This window comes from Rhinatrema bivittatum, chromosome 5 (genome assembly GCF_901001135.1).
Source record: "Rhinatrema bivittatum chromosome 5, aRhiBiv1.1, whole genome shotgun sequence".
NCBI classification, from domain to species: domain Eukaryota; kingdom Metazoa; phylum Chordata; class Amphibia; order Gymnophiona; family Rhinatrematidae; genus Rhinatrema; species Rhinatrema bivittatum.
In genome coordinates, this window is record NC_042619.1 from 55,814,587 (window position 1) to 55,836,220 (window position 21,634).

A 21,634-nucleotide genomic window follows, 5' to 3' on the forward strand; every position below is an offset into this window, starting at 1 on the left:
TTACTTGTCTGTCGTGTGGCAGAAAATCATCCGTTTCCAGGGTTCTGTTGTTATAAGATTGTCCTGATAAAAACACTGAATATTTACAATATCGTTGCAGTTCACAGGCCTGGCAAGATGCATCTGATGGATTTTGCAGAACAATTCGGACACATGGATAACACTCCACACGCTCCTACAAGAAAACAAGTTGTAAGGGCTACATACATCCAGGGATATAGAGATTAGGCTTCTTCCACCACTCATCTCCCTGTGGTCAACCGCAAGCCCTAGATACCACTCTCTGTTTTCCCCCACTATAGTGTCCTCTAGCAATAGCTGTACTCAGGGTGCCAGAAACATACGGCTAACCACGGGCTTCAGGCCACTGTGACAGTACCATCACCCCACCATAGTGCCCTCTAGCATATCCTCAGCTGGCTTATAAGGTCATCTGTATCTGCGTGAGAGCTCCAAGATCCTGGATGTGTTCTTTCTCTGTCCCTGACCCCTGGATATATGTGGTCAGCTACTGGCTCCAGGATTTTGGCTGTCAGCACAGACATTGTCATGCCACTGCACCATCTAACTTCTCCTCAGCCTGCTTTTATGGATGCTTGTGCCTGAGTGACAGCTCCAGGGCATCAACTGCCTTCCCTATCTTTCCAGCACAGCGCCTCATATGTCAGGGCTTGGAATACTACACCAAAGTGGACCACAGAGACAGGCGGATAGACAGGACAAAAACAAGGCTTTAATTTTTCTTTTCATAATGAATACCTAAAAAAAAATTAAGTTAGCTGACTGTACAAATGTGTTTTTCTTTGACCTGCTTATCCAAAAGATAAGCTGTTTGATAAAGAAAGACTACTTCTGTGGCCATCTGAATTTAAAGTACTGTTTATTTATTTATTTATTTTTATTTAAAAATACTTATTTTCTGCCTAATAAAATCACCAAATGATGCAAGGTTCCATGAGATTTCTTTCAGGATATAACAGATCTTAGTATAGAAAAAGAGGGAGCTCGGTGCAACATTTTTGTTGCGCCATCCTTGCAAATGTGTTGTCAAAAAGGGAAATGATTGTTACATATTCTTTGCTCCTGAGCAACTTAGAGCTTTCATTGATTTTTTTTCTAATTAGTAATAGAATCAGAGATCCAAAATGAAGGTGGTACTGCTTATTCAGAATTATACCAATACCTTAACAAAAACAATTTAAACTCCTTGGAATCTTATGCCCCCACCAGAGTATAAAATGAGGTTAAAGCATTAAGGTATTGAGAATTTATTGTACAAGGTTGCAAATAATGCTTTATCGAAGTTTTTCTTTTGGATACATACTTTATATGTACTATTAAAATTCTAAAATAAATAATAAAAAAAGAAAAAGAAAAAGAGGGAGCTGTAGCAAGTAACAACTGTCAAGTCCATCCAGCATGCCTACTGGCTCTGCCTGCTCCACTATCGCATACCATAATCAATCTCTGGCTTTATCTGTGTTTTCCAATCACTAAGGATTTTCTGGGCTTCATACCATTCCTATCCAATTTCATAAATCCATCACCTCTTCTGCAATGAACATTTTAGTATATTACTCCAAGTCTTATCTCATTATCCTCATTGTTCTAGAACAGGCTGCGTCTGCGACTGAAGGCATGTGTCCATCTCTGTGAAGAATAGATGTGTTCGAGACACACCTGTTCATTTTTTCTTTGAATTTTGAAGAATTAAAATATATATTCCCATTGCTAAGCAGAATTCTGGAACAACTGCCTCCAAGCCATCAACAACCTACTCAAGAGCCTTAACCTGATCCTTAACTCCAAAAAAAACCGAAATACTCCTCGTCACACAAGACTGTAACTATGCAACATCTAACCTACCCCCTACTAGTCAACTATCCTTCTCACCTCAAGTTAGAAACCTCGGAGTCATCATGGACAATCAACTAAACCTTAAGAGATTCATTAATAATACCACTAAGGACGGCTTCTATAAATTGCAAATTCTGAAACGACTCAGACCGCTCCTCCATTTCCAAGACTACCGGGCAGTTCTCCAAGCACCCATTTTTTCAAAAATTGACTACTGTAACTCCCTCCTACTTGGCCTCCCAACCAACACAATAAAACCATTACAAATGCTCCAAAACGCTTCAGCCAGGATTCTAACTAAATCTAACAAAATAAATCATATTACCCCCATCTTGAAAAACCTACACTGGCTCCCAATCAAATTCAGAATCTCCTACAAAGTACTAACAATCATACATAAATCTATACACAAGCTCATTCCTCTGGAACTCAATATCCCTCTTCAGCCACATATACCCTCCAGACCGGTGAGAACAGCCTATAAAGATACTCTCCTCGCCCCAACCATCAAATCCTCATTAAATAAACGTACTCTATCCACAGCAGGCCCCGCGCAATGGAACTCTCTACCACCAGACCTCCGGAAAGAACCTTGCCCTATCGCCTTTAAAAAGAGACTCAAAACCTGGCTATTCGAACAAGCCTTCTATCCATACCAATAATTTTATTCTCAATCTTTCCAAATATGTGCACCTTGTAACATGTCTACTGTATATTTAGCCAGGTCCTTTCTAGTACTTCATTATTTATTGTATCTTTTGTTCTTTAATACCCAGTTACTTGATCCAAGTTTATACACCTGTTCGATGTAATTGCACTCTGTCTTGCCTGTTTAATGTTATAATGTAAACCGAATTGATATGTAACTTTTGCTACATGAATTTCGGTATATAAAAATGTTAAATAAATAATCATACCAGTTGCTTCACAAAGGAAAAGAGTGTCACGATACCTTATATCGCTCTTTCCAGCGGCTCCTGCCGATTAAATTCTCAAGACGAGGTTGTACAGAACGGTTGTCCAAATGGTACAAGGCTGTTACCATTTCCTGTGCATACCTCTTTTGTCTTGTTCCATCTGTTTAAGCAAAAAAAAAACAAACAAACCCCACACAAATACCTTCAATTAGAACACTGACAATATTCTGCCATACAGAAAAAGTCCCAAACTCGTTCATCGAGTTAGGTCTTCTGATCCTGGGTCAGTTGGGGATGCTGAAGAAGCAGTACTCACAATCCAAGAGGAGGAAAGAGTTGTGGTCATTGCTCCAGCGTGATACCTAGTGGCCAGATTTAGGACCTATAACTACAGCATTACAGAAGGAGCCAGGGCTCATGGCCCCCAACTAAGAGCTGTTGCTGCAATGTTGGGGGGAATGAGAGATAAACAATAATGAATAATCCCCAGGCAGTCCTTAATGAAGGCTCATTGGACCACGATTCCACCCCTATTTCCAACTGAGCTGGAGGCCGAAAGAACAGGAGACAACTACTTGGACAAAAAAACCCAAACAAACAACAAACAAAAAAAGAGCTACAGGAGGTAAATTTCCACAACTGCCACATTGTTAGAACATAAGAAATGCCATGCTGGGTCAGACCAAAGACCATTGAGCCAGCATCCTGCCTCCCAACATGGCTAATCCAAGTCCGTACCTAGCAGATCCCAAAGTAGATTTGGTTACCAGGACTACTCTAGTCTACCTGGCTAATAATGTTTTATGGGTTTTGCCTCCATAACATGTCCAAACTTCTTTAAAACGTTGCTACGCTAGTGGCTTTGACCATGTTCTCAGGCAACAGATTCTACAGCTTGATTGTGCACCAAGTGAAAAAGCACTTTCTACAATTTGTTTTCAAATCTGTTATTTGTTATTATTTGAAAAGGTAAAACCCATCCTTTATTTACCCATTCCATTCCGCTCACGATTTTATAAACTTCTATTGTATTTCCTCTCAGCAATATCTTTTCCAGACTGAAGAGACCTAACCTACTTAGACTCTCATCCCGGAAGAGCTGCTCCATTCTCTTTATTATTTTTGTCACCCTCTTCTGTATTTTTTCTAATTATGCTATGGTTTTTTTGAGATGAGACAACTAGAACTGCATTTAATACTCTGTGTGGTCACAACATGGCTTGATACAGCAGCAATATGATATTTCTGTTTTTATTATTCATTCTTTTTTGGATCATTCCCAACATCCTATCTACTTTCTTTGATCACCACTGCACACCAGAGGATTTCAATGTGCTGTTCACAAGGACTCTAAAAGTCTTTTTCCTGGGTGGTGATACCCAATACAGAACCCAGCATTGTGAACCTGTATTTGTGATTAGTTTTCCCTTTGCGCTTCACTTTGCACTTTTCCATATTAAATTTGATCTGCTGTTCTGATGCCCAGTCTCCTAGTCTCACAAGGTCCTTCTGCAGTTCCTCGTTATCAGCTGTTTTAACAACTTTGAATAATTGTGCCATCTGTAGATTTGATCACCTTATTGCTCTCTTTTCCAAATCATTTATTAATGTATTAAACAGCACAGGTCCCAGAACTGATCCCTGGGGCACTCCACTAATGACCATTCTTCATTTGAAAAGCTGACCATTTAGTCCTACCATCTGTTTCCTCTTTTAACCAGTTATCAATCCATAATAGGACAGTGCCTCATCTCTTGATTTTTTTAAATTTCCTGAGGAATCGAAATGGAGGATCAACTGACTGACCTTATCTACATATTTATTTACAGCTTCAAAAAAATCTAATAGATTTGTAAGGCAAAGCTTCTCTTTGCTAAAACCATGACGACTCTTACCCTTTAAGCCATAATTTTGTTTTGTTTTTTTAAAATCTCTTTATTGGAAATCAAGTGATACAAGCATTACCAAATGGACAACTGTAAAGAGTAATTTCTCAAAAGACAAAACTTAAATGTATGGATATTACAGTTTAATTTTAGTAATTTTGTTATTAAATGCAATTTCTACCATTTTGCATGGCATCAACACCAGGCTCACCAGTCTATAGTTTTCTTACCTTCGGAGCTCTTTATAAAGAATCAGTGTTACAGTGCCACACTGCTCTCTTCAGGTATTGTGGCTGTTTTAAATAGATTCCTTACTATTAGGGTAGGTCAATCCCAACAAGTGGGTTATTCATCTCTGCCAGCAGATGAGGACAGAGCAAAAAGCTGATGTCACGGCAATGTAGTCCTGCCCCGAGATCAGCCCACCAGTATTTCTCCATTTCTAACAGACAGTGGACATGCTTTTCCCTTCGGAGGTTTGCCTGAGAGTAAAAAAAAAAACAAAAAAAACCACGGAATCGAAAGGAGATAACAGAAAGACGAGATGTCTATACAGCACTGACTGCCTCCTGAGGTGATACCGTGCGGTCCCACCCTCAGTCCGGTAGCTTTGACTGCTGTGAACCAGAAATTCCAATGGCGATTGCAAGTCAGGAAAGGCTTGGCGGTAAAGGCCTTAGCCCTCTACCCCTATAACCGGGACCAGTTTCCGAGAGAGACTCGGCAGTGAAAGCGTTAGCCCTCTCCCCTGTTGCTGGGACCCATTTCTGCTTTCAGGTGAAGCCCCTCAGGCTACCAATGAAGGTCGGCAGGCTTGCCTGTTGGTTCAGGAGATAGGTAGTGTCTATCCTGTGGGTTTTTTTTTTTTTTTGGTTTGTTTTTTTTTAACCACAGGTGGGTCCAGATTACTTCAGATCATTGTGTTTTCGAAGCCTTTTAGGATAGGTGTGCTCTAGAATTTCTTCGCATTCCTCTGGATGCCTTCATGGTCTATCTAAATCCCCTCAGTAGAGGGTAGACGTGTAAGCAACGTTACAACGGAGGTTGAACCTGAAAGCAGGGATTCCGATTTCCAATTCTCAGAGATATGTGACCTGTTATTCCAGTTATTTGGTCATGCCCAAGAAAGAAGGGTCTTTCAGACCATACTAGTTGCATATTCCCATCTGTTGGAAACTTCAGCACTCCATTTTGCTATTCTGGATTGTCCTTACCAGTTTCTGGCCTTGCCTTTCAGGCTGGCAGTAGCACCTGGGACCTTTTTCCTAGGTCATGGTGGCAGTAGCAGCGGCTCTCCACAAGGAGGGCATTCCAGTTCACCCCTATCTGGCCGACTGGTTGATGCGAACCAAAACCAAGGAAGAGAGTTTTCCTGCAGAATAGTTCCTTGCTACAGGAACTAGGCTGGGGATGAATCCGGCCTCAGTGGATTTGCAGCCGCCTCAGGCCATAGAGTTTTCTCGAGGTTCGATTTGATGCAAGGCAGCACAGAGTTTTCCTGCTGCAGTTTTGGTTAAACATTTTGATACTAAGAGTTCAATCCCTGTGGAGCCTGTTTGTCTGACAGTGGGTCTTATCTACAGTTCCCGGGGTTGATGACTGCTGCACTGGAAGTGGTTCCTTGGGAGAGGGCACATATGAGCCCTCTTCAGCGCCCGTTGATCTCCTGTTGGGAGTCTGCAGTTGAATATGCGGTGAGGCTTTCTCCTGTTAGAGGCGAGATTGCAGTTGGACTGGTAATTACAGGCAGGTCATCTTTGGAAAGGAATTTCCCTATGACAGATGCTAACCTCTGGGAGGGCTCACTATCAGGAGCTGGTGGGCCAAGGGCATTGGAATGCAGCAGACCAGAGGGGGAACATCAACAAACTGGAAGTATGAGCGGTTTTGGCTGATGTGCCGGCGATTCACTGAGAGGCGAGAACGGCTTCTCCTAAATATATCCCCTCCTCATAGCCAGAAAGAACAAACTGCAGAGACAATTTCCTCATTGGGAGAAACTTGGACCTAGGGAGAATGGGAGCTGGCGGATGAGGCCTTCTGCTCCTGGTGAACCTCTGGAGCCTATTGGATTTAGGCCTGTTGGCGAACTCCACATTTCTTTAGTCACAGGTGGGATCCAAAAGTGATAGGCATTGATGCTCTTATTCAGGAGTGGCCACATGGCACTCTGCTGTGTTTCCCCCTGACCTCTAATAGACAGGCTGGTCTAGAAGGTTTACAAGTCAAACCAACACTGTCCTGTCCTTTTACTGGTTCCGGATTGGGCTTGAAAGCTGTGGAATGCCAATATCCAGAGACTTCTAGTGGATAGTCCTCTTGGACTACAGTTTTGGACAGCATTTTATGTCAGAGGCTCATTCTGCAAGAAGATCTGGGTGAATTTTGTCTTATGGTTTGGCCATTAAAAGGGCTCAGTTGTTGAAGTGGGGTCTTTCGCCTGCCGTAATTTCCACTCTTCTTCGGGCCTGTAAAATTTCTACTCCTTTAGACTATTTTAGAATTTGGAGTGTCTTGAAGCCTGGTGTTCTGAGTGAAGTACTCAACCGCTCAAAGTGGATATTCCATTGATTTTGGGGTTTTTACAGGATGGCTTACTTAAGGGTTTAGATTCAAGTCGCAACCCTGGCTTATTATAGGGGGAAAGTCATTGTAGGACCTTTATCTTCTCATCCAGACATGTTCCATTTTTACAGGGAGTTAAATATCTTTGCTCTCTGTTGCAGCTTCCAGTGCCTCTGTGGGACCTTAACTTGGTCCCAAAGTTTTTGGAAGGTTTGACTTTTCTACCGCTGCATACTCCTTCCTTGTAGCTTAAAGACTGTTTTTCTTGTAGTAACCTGATCGGTAAATCAGGTCTCTTGACCTGCCATAAGCCTTTTCTCCATATAACTCCAGATGCGGTACCAATTGGACAGTGCCCTCTTTTTTTTGCCCAAAGTGGTTTCAGAGTTTCATTTCAATAAGTCCATTTCTCTGCTTGCCTTGGACAGGAACAGAGATGTAGAAGAGTACCACCGTTTGCATTCCTTCATCAAGCGTTCTTTATGGTGGTGTTATGAGGTGCGTAAGGTTGTTTGGAAGTTTGATCACCTATTCTTGCTTCATGGTAGAGGTAAGTAAGGAGCTCCAGCAACATGGGCAATGATTGCCCTCTGGATTAAGGAAGTCATTACCATAGCCTATGTAGCTGCTGAAATTGCCGTACCAAGACAGGATAGACCACATTCCATGTGGGTTCAGGCGGTATTATGGGCAAAACTTCGTTTGCTGTCAACTGTTGAAATTTGCCAAGCGGCGTCATGGTCATCTTTGCTCTCCTTCTCCGAGCATTATCTCTTGGATGTTGGGCTAGGGAGGACACTGCCTTTTCACAGGTCCTCCCTAGCCCAAGGCAGCTTCCCACACTTTTCAACATTAGCTTTGGTACATCCCACTCGTTGGGTCTGACCTATCCGAACACTAAGGAAGGAGAAAGTAATACTTACCTGATAATTTCCTTTCCTTTAGTGAAGGGTAGGACAATCCCAAGAACCGCCTTCGGCTGCTGGTGTTTGAATTTCTGGTTAGCCTCTCAGTGCGAACTATGCAGAGTATGATTCCTGCTTTTCACTGTCAACTGGTAAGTGACTTCTCTAGCCTTTAGTTTGCTAGATATGTTTCTTTCTTTGACTGAGTTCAGTGTTCCTGTTGGTTGAGAAACATATATGTTGCCTGTTGATAATATTCAAGTATAATCAGTTTGTCCACAGTTTGACTTTTCCAATGAATATTGGCGGGCTGATATCGGGCCATGACATCAGCTTTTTGCTCCATCTCCCTCTGCTGGCAGATGTGCATAACCCACTCATTGGGATTGACGTACCCTTCATTAAAGGAAAGGAAATTATCAATAAGTAGTAATTTCTCCATACAGATTATTAACAGATTTACAATTTAAAGACTTTAGGATAGATACCAACCAGTTCTGGTGATTTATTACTCTTTAGTTTGCCAATTTGACTTATGTCCTGAATTATCACAAACATTTTTTTAGTTGCTAACAATCATCACCTTCAAAGAATGTTTGCGACATGGGTATTTTCCTGACATCCTCCTTAGTAAAGATGGAGATGTTACAGATGTTAACTTATAGATTGATGCCACCTTATGGCTGATTATATTTATCTTCCTGTCTCTGTTACTTTAGTTTAATTCTTTTTTTTATTGAATTTTCACATTATCCTGGAATACAATACAATGAGGTCATATCGCACACAAAGTTACATCATCTCAAATGATCAAACAAGATAACCAGTTGAACCCTCCCCCCACCTAGTATACCCTAGAAATACCCTTACAGGGTGGTGAGAAAGACATCAGTGGTAAACCCTGTGGTTATGTCACAATTGTTCAATATCAGACTGCACAATCTGTGCTGTAATGTATCTAAATAAAAGTTCCAAGTTTTAAAGAACATTTTGTATTTTCCGTAAAAGCAAGTTTGCTTACTATAAATATTATTTTCCGTAGATAGCAGGATGAATTAGCCATGCTGTCTGGGACATCCTCTGGATGGCCAGGTGGCGGAGCTGCTCCAAGAACAGAGTTTTAGACTGAGTGCGCCTGCGTGTGGTTTCCCGCAGGGCTCCTATCTTGCTTTAGTCTGTCTCAAAGCTTGCATTGAATCAGAAGCAGAGACTGTCCGGGGAAGCAGGCAGAGACCTCCTCTTCCAAGAGATGAGGAAAGCATCCCGTGCTAGGCGCTCATTGCTGGGGTAGACCTCAAGGATGCATACTCCCATATCCCTATGCGTCTTGGCAGTACCTGTGCTTCCAGGTCAGTGGGCATCATTTCCAATGAATTGTAGGGATTGAATTGGTTGCAGATTGGATTTCTCGTTACCTTTCCAGGCACTGAATTGTTGTCAGTAGGTTGCTGAGTAGGGCAGGGGGATCCGGGGCTACCAGCAGTCAATTGTCGAGGTAAGGAAACACCTGTTTCCTTAGATGGGCCACAGCTACCGCTAGACACTTGGTGAAAACCTTCGGGGCTGACGAGAGTCGAAAGGGGAGCACCTTGTACTGGAAATGGTGTCTCACTGACCTGGAAGCACAGGTATCTCCAGGATGCATGGTGCATAGGGGATATGGGAATAGGCATCCTTGAGGTCTAGAGAACCCATCCGATCACTGGGTTGTAGGAAGGGAAGTATGGATTTGAAAGAAGACATCTTGAACTTTTCTCATCAGAAACTTGAGAGCCCATAGGTCCATGATTGGACGAAGACCCCCGATTTTTTGGGGATGAGGAAGTACTGGGAGTAGAATCCCTGATTCCACTGAGCGACTGGTACTCAGTGGATGAAATATTGGAGAAGCAACGGCTGCTCTGTGAGTCGACCCGCTGCGACCGTACTTGGTGAGGGAGGGTTGGCGTGGATTGAAATTCAGGAAATAGCTTTCCTTAATGTTCTTGAGCACCCAACTGTCAGAGGTGATCGCTTCAAAGAGTGGAAGAAATGGGAAAGTCTCCCACCCACAGGCAGCGGTAGAAGTGGCCCAGACATTTCTAAAAACCCTATGGGTTCTTGGGTGTGTTGCCATTGGAAGGCGGGTGAGGGTATCATGGATTACGCTGCCGGGTATTGTTTTGCAATTGCGGAGGAGGCTGCATCCTGGTTTGCGGGTAATGTTGTGGGTGGAAGGACATGTACTGTCTGTATGGACATCTTTAGAAGTAGGGTTTCTGGTAGGCCAAATAATATTTCTTCACAGACGAAGGGTCCGTTGGCAATGTCAGACACATGACTGCCACATTTTGTTCTTTCAATTCAGCTACTGTCTTGCGCTGTCTTAAAAAAAATTGTCTGGGAGACAGGGAAGATCAGCTAGTTTCTTGTGCATGTCTTTCCTGATGGTGCTGGCACGAAGTCATGCTAAATGTCTGGCGGCCATGGCTCCCGCTGTGGCCTGAGCGGACATATCGAATACTTCATAGATGGTATGGAGCAAATGTCTAAGCCCTTCCTCGAGATCATGAAATCGTTCAGGCAGGTTGCTATCTGGCACAGCCGCAGTGACCAATGGTTTAAGAGACTGGAGACACTCATATAAATATTGAGTGATGTAAAATTGGTGTTATTGGATCTTTGTATTAAGCATACCCGCTTGAAAAACGCATTTGCCGAAATCATCCAGGTATTTGCAATCTCACCCTGGAGGGTGTTAGAATGCAGCCATGTCTTATTTGCTTTCTTCATAGCCTCAACCATGACAGACACATAAGGGAGCTGGACCATACTATAAAAAGGAGACTGCCTCATTCAAAGTTTTACATGATGTTGCTGGTCTGGAGAAAGGGGACTCCCAAGTCCTGGTCATCACTGCATCCAACATGGCATGCGAGGACAGGGCTGTGGGCTCGGACGGCGCCTCAAAGATTTTTAATATGCCATGAACCTCCGCTTGGGGGTCTGGCACCTTTCTGGTCTCTATGTTGAGCCTGTTTCCTACGTGCTCCATGAATTTAGTAGGAGAGGTCCTCTGGGGGGGGGGGGGGGGGGGGGGGGGAACTGGTTCAGGTTGTTCTTCCGGAGGGTCAGAAGGATAACCGGTCGATGAGCCCAGAGATGTGGATGGATACCGGTGAGGAGAAACATCGAGGCGGAGAGCTCTGTGGAGGTGGACTGGCTGAATGTGGTTCAGGGCTAATACTCCTTTGTCAGGGTAAGAGCGAGGGCTTGCGGGGAAAAGCGTAACATGCTCTGGTGCTCCGCTTGTCAGGGCCCTGCTCTCCACAGACGAGAGAAACTGTCAGTATTTGGGAATTCTGCGACATTGTTGGTAGCGCAGCTATAATAATATCGGAGTCTGGGCTTCTTTTACAAGTACCGGCTTTTTCCACTGCAGAAGTTCATTTGTGATGCTTTGTTAGGAGCTCCTGCAAGTGGATTCTAGACTGCCTGCGCAGAGACACCAATGACAAGTCCGAATAAACTCGCAAGGAGTGTGATGACCCCGTGGATCGACATCTGAGCAGACCGGTTCAACGACTGGATCAGAGGCTTCCTGTCGTCCTTCCAGCAAAAGGGGCAGAGATGTGTCAACAGTATGAGTGTGTGGGACCCCATGCTCAGCGGCCCGTTTATGCATAGAGGCAGATGGTGCTGTGCATTGCTGTGTCGAGCCCCTCACTGGTGATGCGCTGTGCAATCCCAATGCTGATTTACGTCGGTGCATCAACAGCTGAAGCCTTTCTGTGCTTGGGCGAGAAAGTGTGTGTCTGTGGCCATCCATGTGCACAATGCTTCAACGCATGTGCGTCAGCTTGTCGCGAAGGGGTGTGTTGAGGCATGGAGCTGACCGGTGCTCGTGCCCTCTGAGGCAGAGGCTGTGCTTCTCCCGAAGCTCTATGTGCCGGGACAGTGTGGGGGTGCTTCAGCTGGACCCCAGGGTCACCCGAATGACCCACCGATGAGGCCCTTTTAGATTTAGATGATGGATGGTCCCAGCTGAGTCCAGGAGATGACTGGGCCGATTCGGTAGTGGGGATATAAGACTCCGACGCTGCCTCTCTGAGTTTTGCAATCTTTCCAGCCTGCTGGCGTTGGGACCCGTGGCCGCAGTCCCTGCACGCCATTGGATTGTGGTCCAGACCAAGGCAGAGGTAACAGTGGAGGTGGCCATCGGTCGCGGACATGATTTTGCTGCACTGGCAAAACTTAAAGCCTGGTGGCTGCGGCATTTCTTCGCTTTTTTGAAGTTTTCTTTTCTTGAGGAGGAGGAGAAATGCTCTGTGTGCGACCTGCAGCGCGGAAGGAAAAGACTGAAGCAAGATGGGAGCTGCATGGGAAACCACACGCAGGCGCATTCAGTCTAAAATTCTATTTTCTTGGAGAAGCTCTGCCACCTGGCCACCCAGAGGACGTCCGAGACAGCAGGGCTAATTCATCCCTGCTTATCTGTGGGGTAAAACACCACCACATTCAATGCATTTTTCCATACAACAAATATGATACAGAATATTCCTAAGTTGTGTCAAAGTAGGCAGATCAGTTGCTAACCAATTCTGCAGAATAAACTTTGCCAACAAAAGCACTTTTCAAACCCACAACTTTGTATATCTATCAGGAAAAAAAATATTGTGGATATCTTCAAAAAGGAAAGGGGAAGCTTCCAGATGTAACAACTTTTGCCTCCTGCAAAAGGTATTACAGCGCATGCTTCCAGAAATGTTTTATCAAAGGGCAGGTCCAGAATTGGTATCCGAGTGTACCCACCTTCCTCTGACACTTAACACAGGTGTTCTTAACAATATTCATTAAATGAACCTGTGCTAAGAATAATAAAACCACAAAGAATTTGTATTAAGTTTCCCTTAAAGAAATATTTTTTGTTGTGCTTCGAATTCCGTAAAATGAGAAGACTATTAAATACCCAATTCTGGTTGCCATACCTCTATGAGATGAGTACATCTTATACAAAATTATAAGGAAAAGGGAGGCTGATATAAGAACAATACTGTATGCCTAACAGGATCCTCTAAATCAAATAATTCAGCCAAAAATTCTCGATTCTTGAGATCTAATTCAGATGCATCCAAGTAGAAGGCATAGTTTCGGTCCTGTAGATATGCAAAGAAGTGCTGTGGAATAGCCTGGAACCACAGTTATATTGCCTGGAAGTAAGCAATTCTTCCAATATGCCCAAAGAAATGTTGAATTACCTGTAAACCCTTTTGACCCCATTTCTCAAAGCAATACCCTGGAGAAAAGTTCTTGTCCCCCTGAAAGGGCAGAAAATGTGAGCTTGTGTCCTTCTGTTGTAATTTGTGGCATAGCCTTTTTACTGTACTTCAGCTAGCACAATTTCGATATAGGCAGATGATAAATATTTATAAAAATAGTCACTTCCAAGTTTTCATAATTGGGGTGACCAATACTCTACACTGCACATGTATTGGTAGTGACAATGGAGAGATATGGAGAATATCTTAGACAAAGGATAAACCAAATCCCACTCCAATCTGAGCAGGGTATAAATCCCCAAGAGTCAGTCCCCCAAATGTCTAAGGAGGCAGGCTATACTGTATGATTTTTAGATCTGCCAAACCTAATCTGCCCTATTCCACAGTTGAAGCAAGAGATTAGCAACTGCTTGCAACAGAAAAGCCCTGTCTACACTCAAAGCCTGCTAAAAGACTTAATCTGTAGGACATTTTACAATAGAAAGTTATGTAAATACTGATACAGATTTAACTTATACACTGATGCCACCTCGTGGCTGATTGTTATGTTTTACTGTATTCTACTTCCTGTCTCGTTAGTTTAAATCTTAAATGTTGCTTGCTGGGTAATACATTACAACTTGCCACTTATTCATTAGCAGCTTTCAATTGTATTTACTTCTACATAAACAATTTCATTCAGTTTTTCTGCCATTCCCTTGTCTTCCCTGAGTATCTTTTTTACCCTCAATCATCTGGTAGCTCAGGTAGCCCCCTCATAGGCTTTCTTCTTTGCATGTAATTAAAATATTTTATTATTAGTTTTTGCCTCTCTGGCAAGCTTCTCAAATTCTCCCTTGGCCTGTCATACTACTGTTTTACATCTAACTTGCCAGTACTTATGCTCTTGCCTTTTTCTTCATTTGGGTCTGCTTTCCATTTTTTTCAACGATGTACTTTAAGCACCTCCTTTACCTCACTATTAAACCATGCTGGCAGACTTTTGGTCTTCCTTCAACCTTTTGATACGTATGGGATACATTTTATTTGGACTTTCAAGATGGTAATTTTAAACAATGGTCACACAAACAAAAAAAGGAAAACCAGGAAAAAAAAACCTTATTGTGCTATAATATAATTATCATCAATTCATATATAATAAATTGACATAGATACAGTATCATGTGCTGGGGAAACAATCTTTTTGGAGCTGGGATCTTCATGAGCCAGAGCCTTGCTGAAACTAAGTGCAATTTTATTTTATTTACCTGTGCTTAATGTAATAGGGCTTTATATTTGCAAAAGATTGTGCCTTGTCTGTTAGAAAGGGGCAGATTTGAAACTGAAACCTGAAAGAGCTATTTTGTCTGCTTTCTAGGGCTAAGAATTAAAAAAAGAACAGCCAGTTCTCCTATCTATTGTTTATTTCCCTCCCTTAGAAAGGGAATGGTGAATAAAACGGAAAATGTCATAATGCCTCTGTATTGCTCCATGGTGAGACCGCACCTTGAATACTGTGTACAATTCTGGTCGCCACATCTCAAAAAAGATATAATCGAGATGGAGAAGGTACAGAGAAGGGCGACCAAAATGATAAAGGGGATGGAACAGCTCCCCTATGAGGAAAGACTAAAGAGGTTAGGACTTTTCAGCTTGGAGAAGAGACGGTTGAGAGGAGATATGATAGAGGTGTTTAAAATCATGAGAGGTCTAGAATGGGTAGATGTGAATCAGTTATTTACTCTTTCGGATAGTAGAAAGACTAGGGGGCACTCCATGAATTTAGCATGGGGCACATTTAAAACTAATCGGAGAAAGTTCTTTTTTACTCAACGCACAATTAAACTCTGGAATTTGTTGCCAGAGGAAGTGGTTAGTGCAGTTAGTATAGCTGTGTTTAAAAAAGGATTGGATAAGTTCTTGGAGGAGAAGTCCATTACCTGCTATTAATTAAGTTGACTTAGAAAATAGCCACTGCTATTACTAGCAACGGTAACATGGAATAGAATTAGTTTTTGGGTACTTGTCAAGTTCTTATGGCCTGAATTGGCCACTGTTGGAAACAGGATGCTGGGCTTGATGGACCCTTGGTCTGACCCAGTATGGCATGTTCTTATATTCTTCCCTGGTCTCCTAAATAATTAGCTTCAATTACCTCATCCCAAATTACTTAGTAATTCCTTACAGCCTAGATAGAACTTATACTGTCATATTGCTTGTTAAATTTGTTTTGCATATTCTGCCTATTAATCTTTACTGGATAACATATACTTTTAGTTCAAATACCTATTAAAAATATTTGCTAGGGACTAACCATACTTTACCTTATCTTTAAGATTTTAATTAATCAGAGAGAACGGCTTTAATTCAATGAACAATTGTGGTGCTTATGTCCCAAGGCCTATCATTTGGAGAATCAAGGGCTGTCCCTTTTGCCTTCAGCTGTCTAAAATAAAAATGGTGCTGATCCATTCTCGGAAGCAACTGGCCAGGATTCAATTAACCTCCCTTTCCTTGAAACATCCATCTGTCACCCATCTCCCACAGCGGTTATGGAATCCCAGGAAAAAAATGTTTTACAGTGGACTCAGGTAGAACTAGACACGTGACAATCAGGCACCCACCTTCCCCAAGTTTACAGCAACCTGTAATCCCCACTCCCACAGAGTTATCAGACATCCAGGATTCAAAAACCCAGAATCAATTGGATAACAGTAGGTTCTGGCAGAATAAGACCTGTGACGGACTTGCGAAGTGAAAATAATCAGCTAAAAAAATAAACAAAAAAGGAAGTGCAACATAGCAAGGGAGAAAAATTGGAAAGCTATGACTACAAATGCTCACAGTTTGGGCAATAAAATCCCAGACCTGCAGGCCTTAATGGTGGAGGCAGACTTGGACATTGTTGCTGTCACGGAGACATGGTTCACAGATTCTCATGACTGGGATACGTCCATACCGGGCTATAACTTGTTAAGGAATGACAGAAAGGACAAAAAAGGGAGAGGAGTAGCACTTTATGTCAAAATAATATCCAAGCAACTGAACTGCAAGGAAAGTGGGGTAGAGAAGAAGCATTATGGGCCATCCTAAAAAAAAGGATGATGGTGCATCCATTTTTACTGGAGTGATGTACAGGCCTCAGACTCAAAGAAAGAACTAGGCAGAGATCTGATCAAAGACATTATAAAGGCGGGAAAGAAGGGGCAAATGTTGATTGTTGGTGACTTTAATCTGCCAGACATGGACTGGAGAATCCCTTCTGCAGAATCTAACAGAAGTAAAGAGATAGTGGATGCCCTGCAAGGTGCTCTGTTCAAACAAATGGTAATGGAACCCACGAGGGAGGTAGTTATACTTGACCTAGTGCCCACTAATGGGGCTAATGTCTGGGTGGGTGCCCACCTCAGCACCAGTGATCATCAATAGTTTGTACGCGGCAAAGATGAAGGCCCCGGCGCGCCGCGACAGAGTGTGCTCCACTCGCGGCGAAGATGGACGGCCCCAGTGAGAGTGTGTGTGTGTGTGAGAGAGGGGGGCAAGAGAGAGAAGGAGGGAGTGAGAGAGAGCATGGGAGGTAAGAGAGTGGGGGGGGAATGCTTGAGTGTGGGTTTCAGAGAGAGGGAGCCTATATGAGGAGATTGTGAAGGAGTGTGTATGTGTGTGAGAGATTGGGAGCTCATGTGTCTGAAAAAGGGGATGTGTGTGTGTGTGCGAGAGAGTGAGGAAGCCTGTATGAGGGTGAGTGTATGTGATTTAGAGAGAGGAAGCATGTGTGTGAGAGAGGGAGCCTGTGTGAGGGGAAGTACTGAGAACAGAGTCAAACTCTGGGACTGGCAATAGAGTGGAAGGGGTTGAGCCTAGAGGTGGAGGGGAGAGATACTGGCAGGTGGAGGAGTTGGGGCCTGAGAGGAAAAAGTGGCCAGGGGAGTAGGGAGAGCGAGTTGAAGGGACACTCTTACAGTTAATTTCTAGAGAATTCTGCTTAAAATATTTAAAATTCTGCATTTTTAACTAACAACATTTTTTCTGTATTAATTTAAAATGTAATTAAAGACTGTCATGTAAATTGTGTTATTTTGACCAATATAAAATTTGCAGAATTTTAAGTTTTTGTGCACAGAATTCCCCCAGGAGTATCATCAAACAGTATGGTTTCATATTGCAATTAGGATCCGGAGAAGTGTCAAAGATCCGAAGTTTGAACTTCAAAAAAACAGACTTTATAGAAATGGGGAAATATCTGGAGAAAGAACTTGAAGACTGGGAAAAAATGGGAGAGGTCGAACAACAGTAGGCCAAACTAAAAGGAGCAATTACAAAACCAACAAATGTGCATGTTAGAAAAGTAAACAAAAGTAAGAGAAATAAGACTCCAATCTGGTTCACAAAGGAGGTGGCTGATAAAAGCAAAAAAAGCAGCTTTTAAGAAATATAAAGAATCCCAAAAAGTGGAACACAGGGAGGATTATCTGGCAAAACCGAGGAAGATGAAAAAAAGTCATCAAGAAAGCAAAAAGTCAGGCAGAGGAAAGGATTGCCAAGGAGATAAAGCGAGGTGACAAAACATTTTTCAGCTATATCAGAGAAAGGTACATAGTGGTATAGTGAAATTGAAAGGGGATAAGGATCAATGGGTAAAGAGAGATGACGAATTAGCAGAAATATTAAACAAATACTTCAGTTCAGTGTTTACTAAAGCAGACCCTGGAGAAGGACCATCACTTGTAATCAAGACTGTAGAACGGGGTGGAATAGATGAAACTCCATTTTCAGAAGATAATGTATGGGAAGAGCTAAGAAAACTGAAAGCGGACAAAGTCATGGGGCCTGATGAGGTTCACCCCAGAATACTAAGGGAACTCAGAGATGTGCTGGCGGGTCCACTGTGTGACCTGTTTAATAGATCTTTGGAAAAGGGTGTAGTGCCTAATGACTGCAGAAGAGCAGTGGTGGTCCCGCTTCACAAGAGTGGGAGCAGAGAAGAGGCTGGAAACTACAGGCCAGTTAGCATCACCTCGATGGTGGGAAAATTAATGGAGAATCTGCTGAAGGAAAGTATAGTGAACTTATCTACAATCCAGTGGATTGCTTCAATCAGAAGCAGCATGGATTCACCAGGGGAAGGTTCTGTCAGATGAATCTAATTGATTTCTTTGGTGGGGTGACTAGAGAACTGGATCAGGGAAGAGCGCTCGATGTAGTTTACTTGGATTTTAGTAAAGCTTTTGATACAGTCCCACACAGAAGACTCATCAACAAAATGAGAAGCTTGAGAATCATCACCAAGGTGTTGTTGAGGATTACAAACCGGTTAACGGATAGAAGACAATGGGGATGGTAAATGGAACCTACTCTGAAGAGAGAATGGTGTTAAGTGGAGTGCCACAGGGATCGGTGTTGGGACCAGTTCTATTCAACATCTCCGTGAGTGACATTGCGGAAGGGATAGAAGGTAAAGTTTGCCTATTTGCAGATGATACTAAGATCTGCAATAGAGTGGTCACGCCGGTAGAAGTACAGAGAATGAGACGGGATTTAAGACAGCTGGAAGAGTGGTCTAAGATATGGCAGCTGGGATTCAATGCCAAGAAATGCAGAGCCATGCATCTGGGATGTGGTAATCCAAAAGAACTATATGCATTGGGGGGTGAAGGGCTGATGTGCACAGAGCAGGAGAGAGACCTTGGGGTGATAATGTCTAATGACCTGAAGTCAACGAAGCACTGTGACAGCAATAGCGAAAGCCAGAAGAATGGTAGGCTGCATAGAGAGAGGAATATCTAGTAAGAAAAGGGAAGTGATAATCCCCTTGTACAGGTCCTTGGTGAAGCCTCACCTGGAGTACTGTGTTCAGTTCTGGAGACCGTATCTAAAAGGAGACAGAGACAGGATGGAGGCGGTCCAGAGAAGGGCGACCAATATGGTGGGTGGTCTCCATCGAAATGACTTATGAATGAGGAGAGGTTAAAGAACCTGAATATGTATACCCTGGAGGAGAGGAGGAGGAGTGATATGATACAGACCTTCAGATAGGTTTTAATGTTCCATGGTCATCAACAAACCTTTTCCATTGGAAACAATTTAGTAGAACTAGGGGTCACGATTTGAAACTCCAGGGAGGAAGACTTAGAACCAATGTCAGGAAATATTTCTTCACTGAGAGGGTGGTGGATGCCTGGAATGGGCTTCCGGAGGAAGTGGTGAAGACTAAAATTGTGAAGGATTTCAAAGGGGCATGGGATAAACACTGTGGATCCCTAAAAGGCTAGAGGATGGGAATAAATAAAAAAAAGAAATAAAAAAGCTTAACCGGCACAGAGCAGCAGTTACTACCCTTAAGGGAAACATGGGGGTAACCTGCACAGAGCAGCAGTGACTGCCCTGGGAAGCTTGCTGGGCAGACTAGATGGACCATTTTGGTCTTTTTCTGCCATCATTACTATGTTACTATAAATCTGGACCCCAAAAGCTCCAGATTTATATTATATCCATGCCATTTTATTATGCATGAATTTATTATAATATATTATTATAATATATATTATAATATAGCACAATAAGGATTTTTTCCTTGCTTTGCTTTTTTGTTTGTAAATGATGGTATGATTTTTTTTCCACACTTGTTTTTAGTATTTTTGATTTTGGAATCAGTTAATGTTCATACCTCATGTGAACTTTTAACCTTTACAACTGCTTTAATTTTTTCTAATTTTCTCATTGTATCACAGTCTCCCTTTTTAAAGTTATGTGCTACTACAGCAGTTCTACTTATGTCCTCCCTACACTGATTTTGTCAAATTTGATCACTATTGCTTAGTGGCCACACCATAGATAACCTCTTGCACTAGTCGTACATTCCACTAAAGACTAGATCTAAAATTGCTGCCCATTTCGTTGGTTCCAAGATGATACAGTAGTCATTTATGGCATCTAAACACCCCCCCCCCCAAAAAAAAACCAAACCCAAAACACCCCCCCAAAACACCTCCCCCCCCCAAAGAAAAACCCACAAAAAAAAAACCTTGCTAGAATGCATTAATGCAATCTTTTTATTTTCCTTCTTGCAGTGAGGCACATCCTGTTTCTTGTGAGCAATTTAATGAGTTTTATTTAAGATAAGAGATCTTATCTAAGATTAATGCTCAAAAGAGCATTGCATGAAAATGATGTTCCAATTCATGCTAAAGGAGAAAGACTTAGAAATAAAATCAAATTTCTCTACTCAGAAATCATACTAAATGCAGATATACTTTGCATTACTGGATTTAAAATGTAGCACTAACAAAACATATCTGGGGCAGATGGTATGGCAAGATAGTGTCTAAAATAGGAAGCAGGGGTTGGTCTCAGGGTCCCTGTTACAAACTGAATCTGGTCTCTACATAGGGTGATCATATAACACCATAGTCAATCCTGGTTTTATCCCTTTGCAGATGTAGTTCTGATTTCCCTGCTAAGTTCCTTAAGAATAGCAAGACCATATCTCTAAGCATGCAATGGGATAAAACTGGCTCAGCTTGTCCCCTTGTGACATGGAGCTATGAGGTCACTCTACTTCTACACAATGATTTCCTAGAGGCAAAATTTCTCAATAAAATTTTAACAGGTTAAAGGTTAATATAATTACTATCCAATTATATTGACAAAAGTATATGTCAAAGAAAAAAAAATTCAGTGACAGGAAAGGGATTCAAACTAATAACCTCAAGAGTTGCCATGGAACAAATTTCTGAGCTTTAACCATCTCTCCAAAACGTCCCAGTGACCAAAAGGTTCCCAAATTCAATCCTGAAGAATTTAACAGGACTGGGTTTCAGGGAGATGAAAAAGTGTAATTTGTTTTGTTTAATCAGAGCAAATGTATGGAAATATATCTTATGAATATTTAGTGTGCATATCCTGGAAACCCAGACTTGTTGAGGGTGGAGGGAGAGGCAATTTTTGAAGGACCAGAATTGGGGACCACGTTAATGGCCCAATAAGATGGAAACCAGCAACAAAGCTTTTCTCTGTATTTCCATGTACTAAAATAATAAAGCAGTCCATACTATATATTTACACTTACCGTACAATGAGCTCAGAAAAGATGAATCGAGGGCGTTGATAAGGAAAGCTTTCACTACTCTTTGGAAGTGATCAAAACGATCACTGCAAGAAACTGGAAAGCAATGAAAAGACCATCAGATAAAATACTGAGCAAAGTATTTATTTAAAAGTTTTTATATCCTGACTAAGCAGATATAAAGCACTCAAAGCTGGTTATA

At 42.3% G+C, this 21,634-nt stretch overlaps 1 protein-coding gene across 8 annotated transcripts in view; it reads right to left on the reverse strand.

Moving 5' to 3' along the window:
- CCDC82 (coiled-coil domain containing 82) overlaps window positions 1-21,634 on the reverse strand; it is a 104,670-nt gene that overhangs the window by 35,069 nt on the left and 47,967 nt on the right. For all 8 annotated transcript variants that reach the window (XR_003856864.1, XR_003856861.1, XR_003856863.1 and 5 more), the window contains 3 exons: window positions 21,436-21,528; window positions 2,810-2,934; window positions 5-175 (listed from right to left, as the gene is read on the reverse strand). Coding sequence is in view for 2 of the 8 variants with exons in the window: in XM_029602384.1 (XP_029458244.1) it covers window positions 5-175; window positions 2,810-2,934; window positions 21,436-21,528 (389 nt within the window). In the remaining 6 variants the exon portion in view is untranslated. The remainder of the gene's footprint in view (window positions 1-4; window positions 176-2,809; window positions 2,935-21,435; window positions 21,529-21,634) is intronic.